Raw genomic sequence first — 22,354 nt, forward strand, 5'->3', positions numbered from 1 at the left:
AATAGGAGGTTACCTTACTTTCAAGCAATGTCATTCTTTAGAAATCTATTTACTAGTTTTAGGTCAAATACCTTGCGTCATTGTCAAAATGTATTAACTTGAGTTGCATGGCTCTTGGCAATAATTTTTCTTTCTGTTAATCATTAGAAGAGTTAATTTATCTTGATATCATAAATATAACTTTTTGACGAATTATTTGTTTTAGTTCCTTCAATTTCCAAAAACAAAATTTCAAGGTTGATGAAAAGAGGATATTATTATCAAATGAAATCTATATAAAATTACCTTTACTCACTCTCTTGACTTCACTAAAATTATGATTCAAATTCTAATAGAGATGCAATACGTTAGATAAAATTTTTATTATGTTTCTTACCCTTTTTTTTTTATTTATGATGTTTAATTAGTGATGGATAGAGTTATTTAATATTTGTATTGATGAAAAATAATAAATACATAGAAAATAATCGAGATATGCATTGATCCAGACGAGGGAACGAGCGTTCATGGTCATTTACAATGTTGAAATTTAAAAAGTATCATTTAGATCTCTTATGGGTAAAAGATAGATCTCATCTGTGTAAAAGCAAAATTTTCATATGTAAAAAAAAAAAAAATAGAGTCATAAAATTAAAAACAAGTTTGTAAAGGTCTATAAAATTATTTGATCGGGTCCGGACACCATTATTATAAAATTAAAATACTATATGATTGCCTAACTTTATTTGGCAGGATTAGCAATGAGTAACCCCATATCATATTATCATTTGTACACTATAATAGTAGTAATAAAGAACTTACTGGAATTAGGTAATGGATTAAAAAGTGGAAAGAAATAGGAAAGGGATTGTGACAAAAGCAGACAAATGAGAATCTTGAATATGGCTGCCACCTAAATTTAACAATCCAAAAATATAACATAAATATTTTAATGAACAAAATCACAAATATTATCCTTCTTCTTCCTCTCCCCCCATGTCTGAAGTATTTGAGTACTTCTCTGACTTGTGCAAGTAACTCTATTCCTTTTTTCTCTCTTCGTCCTCCCCTCCTCCCCCCCCCCCCCCAAAAAAAGAAGTCAAAAATTCAGAAAAAATCATGTCTTCACCAAGCAAACGGAGAGAAATGGATTTGATGAAGCTGTGAGCTGTCTAACTAATTCTTTTTTGTGTATAAATTAAGTTTATTAATTTGGGATTATTATTTGGTTTAATTTTTCAGTTTTGGTTTCTTGGATTAGGATGATGAGTGATTACAAGGTGGAAATGATCAATGATGGCATGCAAGAATTTTATGTGCATTTCCATGGACCTGCTGAAAGTAAATATCCATTCTTTTTAGCCTATATATTAAAAAATTTAGCTCTTTTTGAGGTTTTTGCTATAAAGGGTCTTTGTTATTTGTCTAAAGGTAGTTTCTTTTGGTGTCTATCTTGATTTTTTATTGAAGTTCTTCAAGACGAAATTAGACAAAGAGTGGAAATTAAGTTGGGTAAAATTGAAATGAGATATATTTGGCATAGTTAATGCGTAGTTGTGCTTTTTGGTTATGAATCTTCTTAAGTTTCTGTGTCAACCTGGAATTATTTTTGAGTTCTTATGTTGAGTAGTTAAAGGATATCTAGTAGAAAGTAGCAAAAATGAGTATGTTGAGATGCATGTGCTGGCATACTAGGTTGGATAAGATCAGGAATAAAATATTCGGCTAAAGGTGGGTGTTTGGGCACGTGCAAAGGAGAAGCCTAGATGGCCCGGTAAGGAGGTGTGAGCAGTTAGCTTTGGCGGGTATGAGAAAGGTAGAGGACTAAGAAGTATTGGGAGAGGTGATCAGACAGGACATGGCGCTAGCGGAGGACACGGCCCTTGATAGGAAGGTGTGGAAGTTGAGCATAAGGGTGGAAGGTTAGTAGGTAGTCGAGCGTTTTTCTACTCCGTACCTGGTGTAGGACTAGTCTGATAGTGTCTTGTCTTAGACTGCTAGTAGTACATGTTGTTTTCATACTATTTTTCCGCCCGGTTTCCTAGTATATTGCCATTGTTACGGGCTATTGCTATTGCTTTTTCCATCTATTTCCTGGTTCTTAAGTTGCTGGTAATATCTCTCCGGCATTTGTTGTTGTTACTGTTCTATTGTTTCTTTTCATCTTCTTGAGCCGAGGGTCTATCGGAAACAACCTCTCTACCCCAGGGTAGGGGTAAGGTTTGCGTACAAACTACCCTCCTCATACCCCACTTGTGGGATTATACTGGATTGTTGTTGTTGTTTGTTGTTGTATTGACTTTTTTCGCGTTTCTGGTGATTGGTAGTTCACTAATAAATCTTGAGGTTACGTCTGCCTTTTAGTAGCATTTCAATTGGATGTGTGAAGGGTTTGGGTGGGGGAGGGGGTGTTTGTTTTCTTCCGTTTCTGTTTTTCTTGTTTGGACAATATTTGGTTGAACTTGAGAAATGTGTATTTGAAGTTGAAGTTAAAAAAAAGAGTATTTGGAAGCTTATTCTGTTTTTTGCAGGTCCTTATCATGGTGGAGTTTGGAAAATGAAAGTTGAACTTCCCGATGCCTACCCTTATAAATCTCCATCAATTGGCTTTGTCAATAAAATCTACCATCCAAATGTTGATGAGATGTGAGTTGTAAAATGCTTGATTTCTGTAATTTTGTGTAGATAATTTCATTATTCTCGTTTTGTTTAATCGAAGTCTGAAATTTCCCGGATTATCATCTTTCAGGTCAGGCTCAGTTTGTTTAGATGTTATCAATCAGACTTGGAGTCCCATGTTTGGTAATGTGATTTAAGCACATGATTAGATTCTTGAAATTTCTTTGGCTTTGCCACCGATTTCGTCTTCAGTAATTATAATATCTGGCTTTGATGCAATATCCACAGATTTGACAAACGTGTTTGAAGTGTTTCTTCCACAACTTCTCTTGTATCCTAACCCTTCGGACCCATTGAATGGAGAAGCAGCTGCCTTGATGATGCGAGACCGAACTGCATATGAACAAAGAGTTAAAGGTAAATTCAGTCGTATCAGGTGTTTATATGTTAAAAATATCTGTAGCAGCTTCAAGTAGATGAAAAGAACCGACTTCAAGGTTTCTTGAATCTTTTGGTACTTTGTATGCCGTGTGCATAATCTCTTTGTTAGACATGTTGGGAGTAGGCTAGACTCGTAGAATTACAATCTAACAGTTTTGTTTTGGTTTCTAGGGAGTTGGTTCTCCTTTATTTGCTTGATATTTGCAGATATTAAAATATGGTTAGCATTCTATTATTGGCAGTGTGCTCTAAAGTTAGCTTCCGTTGAACATTTCATGGTTAGACCATGTCCATGTGAGCCTGTGAGGTTTAATTAAACATATTGAAGTTACTGGCTTTCAATTCCTTTTCATAGGCAACAACAACAATGACAACAAGCCCAGTAATTTCCTACCAGTGGGGTTTAGGGAAGATCTGATGTACGCAGCCTTAACCCTATCCTGGAAAGGCAGAGAGGCTGTTTCCGATAGGCTCTCGGCTGGAAAACGGATGAAAGAAGATAAAAAAGTGGTGGCAACAAGTAGGAATAACAACAAGATAAAAAAGATCGAAGCCAAGAAAGCAGCTATAACTCTAGGTAGTAAAAGTAATCTATGAGAGAAAGGATATCATACTAACACTGACTATGTTGTATGGAGCACAGTGTTGGCCTGTTAAGAATCCTCATGTCCAGAAGATAAAAGTAGCCGAGATGAGGATGTTAAGGTAGGTGTGTGGGCATACCAGGTTGGATAAGATTAGGAATGAAGTTATTCTGAATAAGGTGGGAGTAGCCCCTGTGGAGGACAAGATGCGGGAAGCGAGGTTGAGATGGTTCGGGCATGTTAAGATGAGAAGTATAGAAGCCCCAGTCAGAAGGTGCGAGAGGTTAGCCTCAGTGGGTATCAGGATGGTTAGAGGTAGGCCTAAGAAGTCTTGGGGAGAGGTTATTAGGCGGGACATGACGCAACTGGAGCTGACTGAGGACATGGCCCTAGATAGGAGGGTGTGGAGGTCGAAAATTAGAGTAGAAGGCTAGTAGGTAGTCGAGCGTTTTTCTTTGTTTTGCTCAGTTCGCTAGCATTAGTGTTAGTATATACCGACACATTCTTATCACACAAGACACCGGAAGCGAGCCTCCACTTCATCCATCCTGCTCCGATACGGTGCGTAACATCCTCATCAATCTCCCCATTACCTTGTATAATAGATCCAAGGTACTTGAACCTACCTTTTCATAGGCACATTTGAAATATTGGAACTTAGGTTTTTGATGCTAAAAAAGTGATTGTGTTCAAATTGAGGTCTAGCTTAATTGTTCTTAAACCAATTTAACACAAGATGCTGTATTAGAAAGGAAGTGAAGTGGTTGGAAAAAAAGAAGGAAGTGAAGTGCAAGAACCAGAATCCAAATGAGATCCTTAGCCAAAGAACTATGGAGCAGATAACATGTCGCCTAAACGATCAATCATTCTTCCTACTTGGCACTTGCGCCTAAAGCAAGGTTAACCTTCAATTGGGACACTGTTGTACATCAGCCTTCTCATTTTCTTGGTCCTGTGCTTTGTATAGTTTCTTAGTCTATCTCAATGAAGATGTCCACCGGATCTAGAAGTACCGTTCAACCTGGTCAGCGGTCCTCATCCAGCGTGCGGCAGATTTGCCGACATATAATGTGGAAAACTTTCTAGTATACGTCCACTTGAGAATGAAGAGAACTCATAGTTAACCTGTTTCTAGCGTTCCAACTAGCTAGCAGAGTCTAACCATCCCTAATCTGCTTTGAGTTGTTGCTATTCTGGTGCCTATGGTGTATATAACTGGAGAAAGCTCAAAAACAAAAAGAACAGGGAAAAAAAAAAGGGAACCTCCAGCTGCTGCCGGCTTAAGTCAGACCTGCCTTCACTTTCTTTCCGGAGAAGGCAACATATAAGCAGGTCATCCAACTGTGGCATCCTCTTTAATCATTAAACCTTCCAATGCTACCATTACCAGGACCTAGTTTTTGATGGAAATACAATTAGTAAATTAGCTTTTTTACTTCATTTATATGGGACCAGCAAGTCAGAAACTTCAAGAGCAGCATCCACATACTCACCTTACAGAAACCAACTTTTTTTCTTGGGGAAATTTACCAGTAGGAAGTAGAGATGAAATAATGTTAGTCAAAGGAGTTGCGGAGACAAACAGGTTGTGTTTAAATCTGCTATCCCAATTGTGTTCTCCTGTGCCCTTCAAAAGTGTTGCTCTGCACCTACCCTACTTAGCCAGAACACTCGGTGGGAAGAGGTTAGCTCAGTGTTATTAAAAGCGCACGCTTCTCGCTTAAAGCGCAGAAGCGAGGCGAGGCGACTGACCTGCGCTTTTCTGCCCTAAAGCGCGACTCACATGAATAAGCGCACGCTTTACCCTAAAAAGCGAGAAGCGAGGCGATGAAAAAAGCGCAGAAAAGCTCGCTTAAGCGAGGTCCAGCCATCTGCTAGGGTTTTTAAAAAAAAAACTTGCAAATACAATTACGCACAATACTTCCAGACATCTGCTTCTCTGCTGCAAGCTACGACTACACTGTTCGAGTAAGTTTCTCTTCTTCTCTTCTTCTCTTCTTCTTCTTCTTCTTCAGTTCTTTCTTCTCTTCTCTTCCTCTTCTGATTTTTTTTTTTTTTTTGAAACTGGTAACTTACTTCCTCTTCTGATTTTCTCTGCTTGTTCACTGTTCGACTCCTTTTTCTCTTCTTCTTTCTATTTTTTTTCAGTTTTTATTGCTCTGTTCTGCCCTAATTTATGCTCTGTTTTTCTCTGTGTGCTCTTTTTGTTTTTTATTTTCTGTTCTTCACTGTTCACTGGTTCGACTCCTCTCCTCTGTTCTCTTCTTTTCTATTTTTTTCAGAACTCATTTCTCTGGATACATAATCTATAACAGAATCTTTAAGATCAGTGTGACAGGGTTGCTGAGCATGTCCCAGGATTTAGTTAAACCTTTTCTGATTGATTGTATGAAAATTGACAGAGCAGAGTAGTTTAGAATTTAGGCTGCGACCGCCTCCTGGTCATTTCTCCTCTCAGCGACTAGGCTACATAGATATTTGTTACCTGCATTCTAACATGAAATAGCAAAAAAAAAAAAGGATGCCATCACAGTCTTTAATGATGCATAAAATTATAGATATTATTTGATGGAACTCTTCTCTCCCACCTACAAACTTCGTGATTAGGAGATTGATAACGCTCATCACTTTTTTGCATTTGAGTTTTAACTTCTATGTACTGATGGTATATTGGGTTATCTAAACGGAAATTATAGGTAGTAAGTGAATTAGTAACTCGAAACATAAGGCAGGTAACCTTCTTATGGCAGGTTATATTGCACGGACAGTGTAAAAATTCCATTGCTGTTAGCATATATAACTTAAATCCTATTGCATTTCCTTGAGACTTCTGCATATAAATTAGTACTGATCTGAAACATACATTCTTCTTGTCCAGAATATTGTCAGAAATATGCAAAGCCGGAAGATGTTGGAGCGGCCCCAGAGGAGAAGTCAAGTGATGAGGAGTTAAGTGAAGCTGAATATGACTCGGATGATGAGGAAATGGCAGGCCCGGTGGATCCATGATAATTCCTTCATTTCCATTACTATCTGTATCTGTAAATGATGTTATTTATCCTGTTTAAAATCAAGTTAAACTTCATAGTTAAAGACTATTCGTTTTGAGGGGGAATCCCATAAGAAGTTCCCCTCTTCTGTAAGTTTAACATCAATGTAAATAGATTTTATGTTTAATTTCCTTAATGTTCTTTTCTGTTTGCTCCTTTAAAAGCACAGGCTATTGTGCTTGTTTGGCATGATTGCCTTAGCTCAAATGGTAGAGCGCTCGCTTTGCATGCGAGAGGCACGGGATTCGATCCCTGCATCTCCACATCTCCCTTGAAAGGGAGCCTTAGCGTAACTGGTAAAGTTGCTGTCGTGTGGCCACGAGGTCACGGGTTCGAGACGTGGAAACAACCTCTTGTAGAAATGCAGGGTAAGACTGCGTACGATATAGCGGGAGCTTAGTGTATCCGGCTGCCTCTTTTGTTTTTGCCTTAGACTAGAAAAGGTACACTTAAATGTCAAAACCAGTGGTCTTGGTTCTGTCTAGAAAAATATTTAAGTTATATACGGAGGGAGAATTGCCGACTAGTGACCAGGAGGTCACTGGTTCATGTGGAAAAAAGCCTCTTAATGTAGTCCTATCCTTTGGCAGATCGCGTGCATAAGGGGGCTTAATGCACCAGGTTGTCTTTTTATCTATATAGTTTTGGCATGTAATAGCAAGTTAGTTACTAGTACATTTTTAACAAGATCACACCAATTAATGTTTATCACTTATCATAGAAGTTTACCTATAATAACTTTGTAATGACCTAATTGTGTGTGGAAAAAAATATACTGTTGGTGCACAGAACTCAAGTAAATAGGAGCAGTATTATGGCAGCTTCTGATTACAATCAAGCTCTCAAACCTGGAAAATGCAATTTGAAGGCATTGATAATGGTAGACACTAAGAACAGTTAGTAACAATTAACATCTGCCAATCTTCCAAATTATACAAGTGGAAATAAAACTATTCCTACAAATTGGTGTTTATAGAATACAAAACAGTGAGTCACACATCCAATAAATCACACTAAGTGTGAGTCACACATCCAATAAATCACACTAAGTGCACGTTTGGACATAAGAATTGTAAAATTCCAAAATAGGGGGAAAAATTTTTTCAAGTGAAAATGGTATTTGAAATTTAGAGTTGTGTTTGGACATGAATATAATTTTGGGTTGTTTTTGAAGTTTTGTGAGTGATTTGAGTGAAAAAATTTTCAAATTTTCGAAAATTTTCAAAATGCATCTTCAAGTGAAAATTTTATGAACAAACGCTGATTTCGAAAAAAAGTAAAAAAATTTTTTTAAAAAGGAAAAAAATTCTTATGTCCAAACAGGCTCTAAATGTAGCATTTTACCAAGTAACTGAAGTTAAAGGAAAAGAAATCCGACCTACCGGATTCGAACCAGTGACCTAAGGATCTCAGCAGTACCACTACAGTCCTCCGCTCTACCAACTGAGCTAAGGTCGGTCTTTGTGGGATACACTAATCCCATAACTACATAAAGTAATATATTTCGTAATAGTTTATCTCCAATTATTTTGTGCCCAATCTTCCCACAAAAGGTGCGTCCATATTCGTATTAGTATTAAGAATAAAGATTTTGAGAATATTAAGCAAACTATCACTTGAGTCACGGTTGCTCACCTTATTCTTTATTTATTTGACACACCACCAAAATGTGTCAAGGACTAAAATCTTACCCACTTTTATATGAACTTTTAACAGTTACTTCATCATGTATTTTCAAATTGAAAAGAGAATGAGTGCAAAACCCAAGATGCTTTATATGTCCAATCCGACTATATAAAATGATTGCATTTCATACATTTTTCAGTACTAGAAATGATATTCATGCATTCAAATTTTAAAAAGAATACATGAAAAAATCACTTATCCCACAAAAAAAAGTTGATCTAATTTGATGATGAAATGCTGCATTTAGTTAAGTCTCCAATATATATTAAGATTGCTTATCGAAAAGGGTTAATGGTGGATGGATAAGATCTTTCCGCCTTTAAAGGTTTTTGGTTGAATTTTGGAATGAAAAGAATAATCCTAATAGGGAGCACTTCCTCCTTTAATGGGCCTTATGCGGCGCGAATTTGAATTAGTCGGAACTTCAAAACGGGGTGTCAAATACCATATGAAACAAAAAAAGATTCCTTGGAGTTGTCCCCCTACCCTCCCCAACGAATGTTTTGGTTTATAGGTCTGAGAGTTCGAGCTATCTTTTGACCCATTGTAGTATATATAGTACCAGTCTACTAATGAAACTTAAACTTATTTAAGAACAAATAACATGATAATAAATCAAAGCATACTACCATGACAAATAACTACTAAAAGGCTGATTCCACGGCTTGAACCTGTGACCTATATGTACACATACTACCATGGCACAACACCATTATGAGCAAAAGCAAGATTCAGAAAAAATTGAATTTCCATTATCACTTTATGCAGAAACATTATTTCAGTAAATGTTTCCAGGTTAATACATATATTTCCTTGTACCAGTTTGACTACTAGTATATATTATTGTAAAAGGACATTAATCAACTTGAACAGGCTGCATGTTCTCTGCCTCTATCCTAAGCTCTTGATACAGGACAGATGACAAGTACCTCTCTCCAAAACTTGGATGTATTGTCTGAAATTCCAAACCAAGAAATTCAACATAACGGAAAAAGAGAACATTAAAGAGTATATTAAAGCAGCTTATATATTCATACCACAATGAGTTTGCCTCTGTTTTCTGGTTTTTTGGCGAGTCTAAGCGCTGCTACTGTATTAGCTCCTGATGATATCCCGACCTATACAACAATGGTTCATTTTCTATAACATAAAGCAATCATAACCGACTTGTACTAATCATACAACAACTATTACTACTATTATTACACCTCAATCCGCAAGTAAGTTGCCGTCGTATATATGAATCGTCACTAACCATGTCCCTTTACTACTATTCATATAATTCCATTTAATATGGACAAAAAGATCCATCATATTTCATCAAAAATAAGAGAGTGATATAGCATAAACTAATTTACCATAAGCCCTTCCTTCAACGCCAATTCCCTAGCCATATTTACTGCTTCTTCACTTGAAACCTGCAATACAACAAATATGGTCACGTACCAATTACCAAAATGACTAGCTATTAGAGGCGGACCCAAGATTAAACTTGATTCGTTGCACTTCTAATTATGGGTTCAGAATTTAATATCTATTGAAATTCTAATGATTTTTAACATATATATCTATGTTCCGTGTCAAAAGTATTAGATTCAGTTGAATCGCTATCTATCTGGCCGTAGTTCCATTTAAGCAAAACTCTGAATCACATAATTCTTCTGGTATGCATGGAATGAAATTAAGAACTCAACATACCATTAGAACTTCTTCCATTACATCCATGTCTAGGATATCAGGCTTGAATCCAACCCCATTACCAGTTATGTGATGAGGACCTGTATAAAAAAGATTTAGAAATCTTTGTAAAACAAATACTACTCATGCCACAAGAAATGAAAAGAAAGGGGGCCAGGATTTGTTTGTGATATGTTATTTGCAACAATTTTCTAGTTATATTCCCCTCTTGAGTATGCTGAATAGTAAATGATAGAAAGTCAAGTCAATTACCTGGTTTTCCACCATTCAATACATTGCTTTCTGTTGGCTCAATTCCATATATCTAGCAAGACAGCAGAATATATAAACATGATGTTACAGTACTGATTAAGCTCATAGGAACATTCACAAATAAAAAGATGATATATATTTACCTTGACATTAGGATTTTTGGATTTCAAATACTGCCCAACACCAGAGACAGTTCCTCCACTTCCTATTCCCATGACAAAAATGTCAACATTACCCCGAGTATCTTCCCATATTTCAGGGCCAGTTGTCTCAAAATGAACCTGTGTACAATGTCAATGTTGAAATGGCCTATATTAGTAGAAACTCTAGAAATAAGATTTGATAAATTTGTTTCTAAAGAAATATTTACGAAATATTTTAATTTAACTTTGTTATACTTTGGAACCATTCACACCCTTGTCGTTGGCAAATTGTCACTTATTTGCCATCGATCCTACTCCAGTATGACCCTAACCGAAGTATAATGGACGGTGATATTAAACAATAGTCAAAAGTAGAAGAATAAATTTGAACATTTTTCTGTTGGAAAAATAGCCTTTTGGGCCTAGTACACCCATAAATGGTGCTGCTGATAAGCTGACCCATTAGGTAATTTAACCCTAACCATAGGTATAGTCTATATAAACACCATAATGGGTATTTGGAGACTAAAACACAGAACAAAGGGTAGCTAGGGTTAGTAGTTCTCTGCATCAAAATCAAGAGGGTTTTAGACCGTGGAGGGTTTTAGGGGTATCATCCACCATGTGAGGATTCCCGACAACCAATGATTCGAGTCAGGTTGTTGCACCCGATCCACTTGCTTTGGAGAACTACTGTAAGTCTCCTAAACTAGCGATTACTTCAACTCCAAAAGTATATTTTGACTGTGGAATCACTCATTCCACGCTAAAGTTCCGTTAACGTCAAGACATATATGAGATGATTTGCTAATGTCAAGAGTATGAATGATCCCAAAGTATAACAGAAGGTAAAAGTAAGATATTTCATATCATAAAGGGGCAATTTTGAACAGTTTCCCTTAATTAGAAAATTTAGAAAGAAGATGGAGAGGTACTTGGGTATTGGCAGGATTGGAGAATTGTTGAAGCATAAAAGCATTAGGTGTAGATTCCAAAAGGTCATAAGCCTTCTTAACAGTTCCTCCCATTCCTTTAGTTGGATCAGTGATTACTAAATCAGCTCCAAATGCTCTCATGCATACCCTCCTCTCCAAGCTCGTGTAGGAGGGCATCGTTAAAACCATTTTATAGCCTTTCATGGCCGCCATAAACGCCATACTTATTCCCATATTCCCTGATGTTGGCTCAATTAGTGTTGTCTGCATATTATACATAAAATAGATCAGAAGCAAAATCTATGCAAATAAAAACATCAAGTTAATCTGAACGATCGACAAATAAAGTATATGCAGAAGTTCTAGTTTAATACTACTTTTTCGGTCCATACTGTAAGCCTTATAAAATTTCTGTATACCCCTTTATAGAAAGCCATTTAATAGTCTTAATCAAAGAGTTTGTCTAAAATACAGATGGTGTTTGAAAAAAAAGTAGTAAATGCTTCTTGTTCAAATATTTTCGAACCAATTCGGTTTGGAAAACGACTAATATTTGGGACTAGAGAAGTACTTAACACTCTCTTTCCCAAAATATTTGATACATGCTACATTTTCAATCTTTCAAATACTTAACTAAACTTTTCAAGATTTAAAATTTTGATGTGAGATTCCCTCTTAACTAACTTTTCAACTATTACATGTATTTTCGTGGACTAATCATTAATACAATATACAAGTCAAACTAACATCTTGAACTTCGTGGGCAAAGATGAATGAAGTATTTTGAAAAGAAAAAAAGGAAAAAAAGAAGAAGCATGTTTACTTACTTCCCCAGGTGAGATTAAGCCTTTCTTTTCTGCATCATTAATCATAGCAAATGCCGGTCTGGTCAAAATGGAAAAAAAATTAATATCAAAATAAAAATATAGAAATGAAAGAGGTTTTTTAGTTGTTGAAAGTCACAAGCCCAAAAATTTACCGGTCCTTAATACTAGAAGTAGGCTGCATCATCTCTTGTTTAACAGCAATATAAGCACCACATCCTTCACTCACTTTGTTAAGATAAACTAATGGTGTTTTTCCAATGAGCTGAATTTTGAAAAATATTACAAATTCATTACATAAGCTTATCAAGAAAAGAAAAAATCAATCACATAAATTTATCATGAAAAGAAAACAATTCCATCACATAAACAAATGATGTCCTCACTTTCTATTTAATTGTGGGTGGAACTACATCCTCTGAAGGTATCAATTGAATTCGCTTCATCGTAATTTTAAATGGCACAAGTAGAGTAAGAACAATATTTTTGTATACATATAAATTATTGAATTTCCTTCGCATAGAATAGCTTTTAATGTAATAGGTTCAAATTAGGTGTGACATTCTTGTATTTTTTTAATCCCTATAGTAGAATTTCTGATTTCAATACTGAATTTGCGAATGAATCAGAACATTATGGTAAAGTTATTTGTTAGTGATGGTTAAGGTTTATGGACCAAAATATTTTTCCAAATAGTAACAAGTGATGGAAACAACTTAACTCAAAAACTAAACACAAAATTGCCAAAAATGACCTTCTGATAAAAAGACAAATAGGAAAAGAACAATTAATAAAAGAAAAAAATATTAAAAAAGAAAAGAAAGAAAAATCACGTAAATTCAGAAAGAGAACATTCAAAGTCTGAAGGCAAAGTTCCGACAAAGCACGCCGAACAAACACAAACACCTAATCCATTTGCTTTATGTAATATTCTATTAGAATTACTATTGATTGGTCATCTAAAAAAGAATAAATTAATTGCTATAACACATTAAACTAGTATTAGAACCCGGCCCGCGGACACTAATCATGTCAAATATTTAAGTTATTTAGATTATATGTAAATAATCTTAAATTTTAAACTTTCTCGGTAATATAGATAATCATTGGATATTAATAAAAATAATACATGGAAAAAATTAATCATTTCTTCTATTTTTTGTTTTTTGATACCATTCTCGCCGATGACATTGGATCCTAAAAATAGTTAGGAAGCAAATTAATAACTCATATTTATGGCAAAACAATCAAATGTTGAGACTGTGAATGACTTTTTGGATACGACTTGCCTCTTTTATTACTACTTGAACTCTTATTTGGTGTGTTGATATCTCTTAAAAGTATTTCTTTTTTAAAATTTCAGTTTCTAAAACCTTATTTTTCAATAATAATTATTTTTATAATAATGTAAGTGAAAATATTATCCTTAATTCAAAGCTCATATTAGTTGGCTATCTAAAAATATAAAAAATTCTTTAGCAGTGAATTGTTTTTTCCAGTATGACTCCATTTTGATATTTGACATTAACCATGTTAAATATCCGAGTTATTTGAATTATATGTAAATAACCTTAAAATTTAAACATTCTAAATAATTATAGATAATCGTTAGATATTAATTAAGAAACACTACATGAAAAAAGACTAACATTTTCTCAAATCTCGTAGTGATAATTTTATTTTTGCACTATTCTCATTGGAGTCATTGGAACCTAAAAATAGCTACAAAGCGAAATAATAACTCATAATTATGGCAAAACACAAAGGTTGATACAATATAAACGATTCTTTGATTACAACGTGACTCTTTTACTTCGACTTGAACTCTTATTTGGTATAATATTATCTTTCAAAAAATATTTCTATTTTGAAATGCCAATTTCTAAAACTTTATATATATTTCAATAATTACTATCTTTATAATGATGCAAGTGAAGATATTATCCTTAATTTAAAATTCACTTTAATCGGCTATCTAAAAATTTAAATATTTCTTTAGCCGGAAAATTTTTATTTCAGTATGACTCCATTTTAAGTTTATCGATATCTCTACTCACAAATTTTGAATTTTTAATACCCTATATATACAAAAATTTTGTTTGAATCATTAAATGTTAAATTAGTTGATTGTTATTATATAACATTGCATATATTGTCTTAAAATTGTCAAGTAGTTTATTTTTCGACACCATACTTGGCTTACCCTCAATGCAAATTACTCAAATTGCATTTAAATTCAAATTTAAATATCATATCAGTTTGTTAGTAATAGTGATTTTTTAAAAACGACACACAATGTAAACAAAAAAAAAAATATTCTAAGATATCCTTATCTTATAATCTATGTATTTGAGTTGAAAACAATATTTGAAATCGATGAGATTAGCTTCCAAAATTTTTATACTCAACAAAGATGAAACATAAGAAGAAATCCGTTGTCATCTCTTATTTTTGGTTTTTAGATCTTTCATACATTTTTTTTCAATATTTATTTTCTTTTATCTTATTTTTTATGTCATTCTTTCTTTTGTTACAAAAAAATAATTTATTTCACTATAAAAGGACGAGTTTTAATAGAAATTGTCTAGATAAGAACTTTATTTATATTTTTAGTCTTTGGTTGAAATTCTTTCATATTTTTCTTTTGACTTTATCTAATCGGCCTAAATAGGTGCTCACCCGACCACTTAAATTAAAAAATTGAAGGATATGTAATTTATATATAATCCATATATAATATGTGTATAATCGTGTGTTGTCGATATATCATCTATTTATATTAGCTATAAAAAGTAAACAATAAATATGACCGGATATTTATGTAAATATTCCATAAGATTTCGATTTTTTGAGTTTATTCATGATATGACTTCTATTATAATAATTTTAAAAACTCTCTACTAATGTTCAAAAATATCTTATCTTTTTATTATCTTTGAAGTAGAAAAAAGTAATGTGTTTTTTCGAAATAATTTGTTTACATTTTAAAAAAAATATTTCACGTCATACCAATTTTTCTTTTTCAAAATATACTCTTTGTTACATTTGAAAATCGCTATAGAAACTATCAATTAGAAACCAATATTTCTCTTGTTGAGTTCGAGAAAAAAAAATATTTCACATAATCTAATGATTCAAAACTAATATTCTTCAATGAAAAAAATATTATACCCTTGCAATATTGGCTTGACTGCAGCTAAATGAAGGGGTTTCAGCTTATACCCTTCAATTCTTAGAATGTGTTAAATTGAAATTAATAATAGCAATTGTATAGCTAAAGTTTTGTTATTTGTTTGATGTCCATTTATATAAATTGACTCTTCAAACAAATATTCTTCAAAAAGAAAAGAAAAAACAAACATTTTTTTAATATTGACTAATTTTTGTGATGTTTCTTTCTCTAGCATGTATGTTTACTTCATTATATATGTAAGTAAACTTTTATTCGATTTTTAAACTCTTTTTTGTTATTTGGATAAACATAGACGTGTAACCTATATATTACATTTATTTTAAAAGAAATTTGCTTTATTCAAATCTAGTTTCAGTGTTTTAAAGAACTATAATTATAGGGTTTTAAATGTGAAAGAGTTTATAGTTATATGAAGTAGTTTTTTTTTTGCCAGAGCCGAAGTAGTATTTAAATAATTGGAAAAGATATCAAAAGTTCCCAACATGATTGCATATGATCATTAACCGAATTAAGTATGATAACATGATAAAAAAAAGATAAGTTTTTATTTTTAATTTAAATTCGAATTTTAAAACTTTATCTATAAATTCAAAATTATCTTTTAATTCAAATTCAGTTTATATATTAGCTTGGCTTAGCCAGAATACCAATTATATATGGTAACTTTATTCCTTTAATATATATATATAGATATATAGATATAGATTATATTAAGAATATAAAGTTTTTAAAAATTATTCCTGCAAATAACCTAAAACCATAAATAGTTCATCTGTCCAAGGTCGGGTCATTGATTTGGCCCAAAATATCACCGTTGGATTTTTTAACAATTTTTAAAAATACCAAAAACTTTTATATTTTATAAAATAAGTCCACCATTTATTATGACCCAACTAACCACCAGCTAATTACTACAATTATTTTCTTTTCGACTGATGGATCTTGTAATATTATTGCAATTTGACGAATTATAGTAACTAGTAATTGTGTTATTAGCAGTTGATAATAAAATATCAGGTTATGATTTTAAGATAGTGTGTTACGTAGTTCATTATAAAAATGATAATTTTGTGCCAAAATTATTTATGTTCAGGACTATGGTCTGTAATAATGATAATTAATAGCATCGATGAAGGTTCTGCATATACAAGATTAACAAGTTTGTTTGTTTGGTATTGATGGGTATTTTTGATAGTTTTTAGAGCTTAGGGGTATAAGTCACATTTCATGTTTTTTCAAAAAAAATAAAGTAAAATATGTTTTAAAAAAATATGTTCAAACAGTTTTTCATCTTCAAACCAAATCAGATTTTTTAAAACAAATTTAAGAATCTATGGCCAAACGGTAGCTTAAACTTGAGACCTCATTATTCTCCCCACCTCATTGATCACTAGGTTACATCATTGACTAGACTTTCACGACAAAAAATTGTAGTAGGATGAATAATATTTTACTTATCTCGAGTTCGAATTAATCTGAACTCCAATATAATTACCGAACACTACCTTTGAAAAACCAAAAAGAATTAACTATACTTTCATAAATTTTAGAAACAGGAAAAAAGCGATGACCCATGCAGATGTCCATCATTTGGGCGAGAGATCAAAGAGAAGGAACACCACATGCTCAGAAGGACACAAATACTGATTTTTCAACTGTAACTTTATGCCTCTCATTTTATAGTATGAGATAGTGTGTGTGATTGAACACAATAATTTTATTTTTTTTTAAAAACCACATTTTTAATTTATAAATTAAATAACTTGTAAATTATTTCTAACGACTAAAAGTAAAATTGGTTTAGGAAAGAATTACATATTTATTCGTAATTTTTCTGATAAATAATGAAGCGGTACCAAAAAGAGTAGATAAAATTGAACAGAAACCAGAATAATAATTGCAATACTAACTTGAGAAACTTCAGTTTTGATGTTGGTTCCAGGAAGGTATTTGGGCAGATCTCTGAGTCTCTGAGCAAATGACGATTCAGAATCTGTTGCTAAAGTCTCTGTTGAAAATAATCTGTTGTTAGCTTTCATTACATGAATATATCTTCTCTTGAGGAAGGACGCCATTGATGAAATTCTCATCACTTGGAAACTGTGCACTTATTAATACAAACAAACCCTCTCAACAACTTTGTCTATGCACCTCTAAATTTGAAAGATAGGACACCTTTTTATAGTGGATAAATGGACTTCTTTTGTTTTTCTTTTCTTTCTTTTTCTATTTTTAGAAAATAAAAAAATTACTCTCTCCGTTTACTTTTAGTTGTCAGATATTCTAAAAATAATTTTTTTTTTATTTATCATTTTTCACATATCAAGAGAAAAATAATTTATTTTTCATGTTTTGCCCTTAGTATTAATTACTTATTCCAAATCCATTAAAACTATACACTAATTAATATGGGTATTATAGTAAATTATGTACTTTATTTACTATTTCTTAAGGGTTGTGCAAAGTCAATAGTGGACAAGTAAAAATGAACGGAGGGAATACTTCTTAAATTTAGAGGCGGGGTTAAAATTTTAGCTCTTTTAATTATTAGATTCTAAATTAATAAGTTTAACATATGAAAGAAATTTATAAGATAAATACAAAGTTTAATTCAAAGTCACTGAATTCAGCCGAACCGTATCTTAGTCTCTAGCTCATGAAATTTGATTGTTCCTTTTTTATTTTTGGAAAAAATAAAATATTTCTTAAATTTCATTTTCAATATGATGTTTGACGGGAAGTACCTTTAGGGTCCGTTTGGCCATATTATTTTTTTCTTTTTTTTCAAAAATTTTTACTCTTTTTCGGAATTAGTCTTTAGACATGAAAATTTTAAATTTCACTTGAAGTTAAATTTCGAATTTTTTTGAAAATTTAAAAATCTCCAAAAGATCTTTTGTTTTTTTGAAATTTTCACTCCAAATTATTAACAAAATTCAAAAACAACTCCAAATTGTATTCATATCCAAATACAACTCTAATTTTTAAATACCATTTTTACTTGAAAAAAATTATTTTTTTCCGAAATTTCACAATTCTTATGTCCAAATGCCCATTTAGAACTTAATTTTTTAAGTATGTTATTGCATTCTTGTAACTATAAGAGTGTGTCAATTAAAATAAAAGTATTCAAATATAAAAATATGTCATATAGTATAGAAAGATATCGTGTCCATAAGAATTTGAGTTAAATAATATTCAAATAATTATTGTCTTAACACTATTCATGATGTATAACTCTTGAGATTGAGGTGGTTATAAACCACAAGTAATTGATTAGAATTTTAAACAAGTAAAATTGATGCCAGGAAAACTGAGAATTGAGCATCTAAGTACTTATCAACGGCAGAAATAAGGGTCACGACAAGACAATGTGCAAGATTTATATCAAGGATCTACTTCTAATGTCCTATTGATTCACAAATTCAGTTAATTAGATTATTCTTGAAACTAAAATTCTTCTCTCGATGAACTTAATCTCTGTGATATAAATTAATGCGAAGCACATTGAACATATGCTAGAATACATTATGTCTCTAGGAAGATGTATGTCTCTCGAATATCTCTCTATCTTGTTTCGATCAATAATCCAAGAAGCTCTTTCGATTACTTAGAAGAAGCGTCAATTAATTTAAAATAAAATAATATAAATATATTCACCAAAACAGATTCCTCTTTCAATTGAATAAACTAATGAATAACTCCATAATTATTTCAAAACTTCATTAAAAATTTCGAGCAAACAAGAGTCAAATCCATAAATAACACTCAAACTAACATATCTGTCAAATCCTAAGTAAAACTTACTTGTTAAAAATGGAGGAAGTCATCACAAATAAATTTAGAGAACTAGAAACTATTACAACCACTTTACATTCTAAAATTCCGTATTGAATGGTAGATTGATGAATCCTTGTATCTTGAAATCTTCAATTCTCTCTCAATCCTCCCTAGGTAGGGTTGTTCAAAATCAAACTGTAACCGTTAATCGAACCAAAAAATGGCTTATTAGTTTATTGGTATCGGGTTATCGGGTAACGGTTGGTGAATATATTGAAATTTTATAATAAACAACTTAACGGTTTGAAGGCAAATTATTCAATTTCCTTATCGGATAAACTATTAACCCGTTAAAAATTATTACATTTATACTTTTACTTTTATATATATAAAGTAATTTTTGAAACCCCAAGGTACTCTTTCTTGAATTCCCAACTATTGTTTCCCCTTTCTTTTGCGGTCAAAATATGTTATGTTTACGCTATATTGAAAAAAACATATACTCAAAATGATATATGTTAAGAAGTTAAGTGTATCTCTTCTTTCGTTGTTGGCATACATATTGGTTGATTGTACGGTTATACTGAACAGTAAGGGATAAAAGGCACATCCTTTTAGTACTTTTTAATATAGTAATAGTAATTAAAAACTTAGAGGAAAATATTCTTATATTCTTAAAGGCAGGCATAAAACAGGACACCAGTCAGTGCATGCACCTCTTATACCGCCACCATGGTCATTGGTCAAAGGCCAATTCCAAGTTTTATTTCTCCCCTTCGCACATAGATTTAAAATTACTATCTCATTTATCACAATGTTCACTATGATGGTACATGTTCTCTTGATACAGAAATGCTTATCTTTTTATTTTCCCAGAAAAATTATCACTTAATTAGTTCACCCGAACAATTAGATCAAACATATTTCAACTTAACCTTTCCTTCCTTGAAGACTTAACCCACCCACCCCCCTCCCAAAAAAAGAAGAAGAAAGTGATGCTTTCAAAAGCTTGTGTGCATGTAATTAATGATGTAATCAAATGGAAACTTCCAAAAACTCGTACGCAACCATTAATATAACAAGTTATCTTTCAATAACTTATACGGATGTAATACTAATACTGATAACCAAAATTTAACTACCTAAAACTTGTACATAAAATGTAAGTTATCTTCTGAAAAATAGTACTATGTGTTTAATGATGTAACCAAATTTTAACATTTCTAAATCTTTTCCTAATTTTGGATATACATTAACATAAATTCATCTAATAAAGATTTTGTGTTTCAAAATAAGTATCTTCCACAGACCAGATTCATATGTATGACTCCATTTGTTGCACATGTTTTGTCTATTGATAATCTTTAAAATGCAAAGCCGGCCGTATTTACTGGTACTTTTAATCAGCTGCAGCGGCACGTCCAAATCAAGGGGGGCTGAACATGTCATTGTCGTTTCCCCGGGCAACAACTGAATAGTGATCGGCTGCTGGCTCTGCTATTTTAGGGGCAAGTCCTTTGCACTTGTCCTTCTTCTCCTGGACTAGTTTTGGTTTTCTGCCAAATATTTGCTTTCTCTATTCTTTCTTCTTTTTTCCCTCTGCAACTCTTGGTTTCCATATACTGGCATGTCATATCTAAAGTGGGATTCGAAATCTATTATTTATACTTATTTATTAATAATTTTCTAGCACATGATACTTCATAAGAAAATGTGGAGGTCGAGTATTAAGGTTGTAGGTTAGGGGTAGTTGAGTCGTGCTTTACTTCGTAACATGGTGAGACTAGCCATGTAGGATTTTTGTCTAAGATAACTAGTGGGAATGTTATGGCTTACTATTTCGTTTTTCAGTGCAGGTCCTATTTACTAGCTATCGCTTTTGCTTTACATCTTACTTTTAGATTTCATGATGTTCCTATTTTTCTTATGACGGTTGTGGTGATACTAATATTTATTAATATTATCTCCCTTTACTTTGCATCTTTCTTCTGAATTTTATGGTGTTCCTATTTATCCTATGATTGTTGTTGTGATACTAATATTGTCTCCCTTTTTGTCCCTTTTGTCTTTTTATTTTTTTTTGAGCCGAAGGTCTTTCAGAAACAGGCTCTCTACTCCTTCCGGGTAGAGGTAAGGTCTGCGTACACACTACCCTCCCCAAACCCCATTAGTGAGATTTTACTGGGTTGTTGTTGTTGTTTCTAGCACATATATAGGATCTAAGCTAAAGTAAGCGGACAGAATTTGAAAAAAAACCCGTAGATCTTATATTACATCCCAACGCTAGTCAGAGAAAACTAATATTCCACTTGAAATATACATTCACACCAGTATTTCGATCAATATTTCACTTAAACTTAAATACTGAAGTTAAGTATGCAAATAAAGTTCAATATTTGAAATACTAAAATTTATGGCCGAGGGCTAAAAGTATTTTAAGATTGCCAAAATAGATATTGGACTTTTACCTTTAAAAGTTTCAAATTCCACTATCGTGTATCGAGATTTCACCTTAGAGATTTTTTGAACTCCAATAACAAATCATGGGGTTTGAACTTGATAAATATTAAAACTTTCTTCCATATTTTGATTAAGGGTAAATTTTATTTTCGCATTAAAGAATGGTTATTTCCTTTTGCATAAATAATAGCTAAAAACTTATAGCATGCCTGAACAGTGGCCATCTCATATTTTTAGGGTCAATTGATTTTTTGGCCTTTTACAAACTTGTTTTTAGTTTTATGACACTACCTTTTTTTTTACACATGAGAGATTTACTTTTACACGTAAGAGATCTAAAAAAGACATTTTCTTAAATTCAACATTGTAAAAGGCCTGACAGGCCTAAAACCTCTGATTTTTCTTGGTTAAAGTCTCCACAGTCCAACCCATTTCTAAATCTCAACAGTAAAGAAAGAGCCTAAGTGGTATATGGTGCTTTGGCAGATTCTGAGTGTTGGTATCCTTGATCTATCTAGGAATGAAATTTCATCTGTTAATGCACGATCCATACATGAGAGTAAACCAACCATTTAGAATAATTTGCATCATTAATGGGGCTTGAAACTGATAAGGCACATGCACTTTATTGAGCGACGTAGTCATATATCAGTATATGAGGTCAGGTGCAAATTTAGAACTAATTTCATGAATTCAACTTGCAAGATATT

At 32.5% G+C, this 22,354-nt stretch overlaps 2 protein-coding genes and 1 non-coding gene across 3 annotated transcripts; 1 reads left to right on the forward strand and 2 right to left on the reverse strand.

Annotated features, from left to right (window-relative positions):
* The first annotated feature begins 924 nt into the window (after positions 1-924).
* On the forward strand, positions 925-6,804 carry LOC107795844 (ubiquitin-conjugating enzyme E2-23 kDa-like). The gene is made up of 6 exons (XM_075246436.1): positions 925-1,142; positions 1,241-1,320; positions 2,511-2,625; positions 2,729-2,781; positions 2,887-3,015; positions 6,502-6,804. Exons 1-6 carry the CDS (start codon positions 1,099-1,101, stop codon positions 6,630-6,632), a joined length of 552 nt encoding a protein of 183 aa, XP_075102537.1. The 5' UTR covers positions 925-1,098; the 3' UTR covers positions 6,633-6,804.
* Positions 6,805-8,045: 1,241 nt separating this feature from the next.
* Positions 8,046-8,131, reverse strand: TRNAY-GUA (transfer RNA tyrosine (anticodon GUA)). Its single transcript is given in 2 exon segments — positions 8,046-8,081; positions 8,095-8,131. It is a non-coding gene; the product is annotated as a tRNA-Tyr (tRNA).
* Positions 8,132-9,089: 958 nt separating this feature from the next.
* LOC107795843 (bifunctional L-3-cyanoalanine synthase/cysteine synthase 1, mitochondrial) lies at positions 9,090-17,563 on the reverse strand. Its single transcript, XM_016618546.2, has 10 exons — positions 17,315-17,563; positions 12,367-12,476; positions 12,215-12,272; positions 11,388-11,651; positions 10,453-10,590; positions 10,310-10,361; positions 10,058-10,137; positions 9,718-9,777; positions 9,397-9,477; positions 9,090-9,314 (listed from the first exon to the last, which is right to left on the reverse strand). The coding sequence occupies exons 1-10, from the start codon at positions 17,492-17,494 to the stop codon at positions 9,216-9,218; spliced, it is 1,122 nt and encodes a 373-aa protein (XP_016474032.1). The 5' UTR covers positions 17,495-17,563; the 3' UTR covers positions 9,090-9,215.
* Positions 17,564-22,354: the final 4,791 nt, after the last annotated feature.

The sequence above is a fragment of the Nicotiana tabacum genome, chromosome 23 (genome assembly GCF_000715075.1).
Source record: "Nicotiana tabacum cultivar K326 chromosome 23, ASM71507v2, whole genome shotgun sequence".
In the NCBI taxonomy this organism is placed as follows: domain Eukaryota; kingdom Viridiplantae; phylum Streptophyta; class Magnoliopsida; order Solanales; family Solanaceae; genus Nicotiana; species Nicotiana tabacum.

What these genes read in the sequence shown, in the direction of transcription:
- LOC107795843 (XM_016618546.2), bottom strand. Translation starts at nt 17,494, where the DNA reads ATGAGAATTTCATCAATGGCGTCCTTCCTCAAGAGAAGATATATTCAT. An exon ending in TCAAAACTGAAGTTTCTCAA is followed by an intron (nt 12,477 to 17,314) that starts GTTAGTATTGCA and finishes TTCAAAATTCAG; the next exon opens with CTCATTGGAAAAACACCATT. An exon ending in CGTTGAAGGAAGGGCTTATG is followed by an intron (nt 9,478 to 9,717) that starts GTAAATTAGTTT and finishes ATTGTTGTATAG; the next exon opens with GTCGGGATATCATCAGGAGC.
- LOC107795844 (XM_075246436.1), top strand. Translation starts at nt 1,099, where the DNA reads ATGTCTTCACCAAGCAAACGGAGAGAAATGGATTTGATGAAGCT. An exon ending in TTTCCATGGACCTGCTGAAA is followed by an intron (nt 1,321 to 2,510) that starts GTAAATATCCAT and finishes TGTTTTTTGCAG; the next exon opens with GTCCTTATCATGGTGGAGTT. An exon ending in CATCCAAATGTTGATGAGAT is followed by an intron (nt 2,626 to 2,728) that starts GTGAGTTGTAAA and finishes ATCATCTTTCAG; the next exon opens with GTCAGGCTCAGTTTGTTTAG.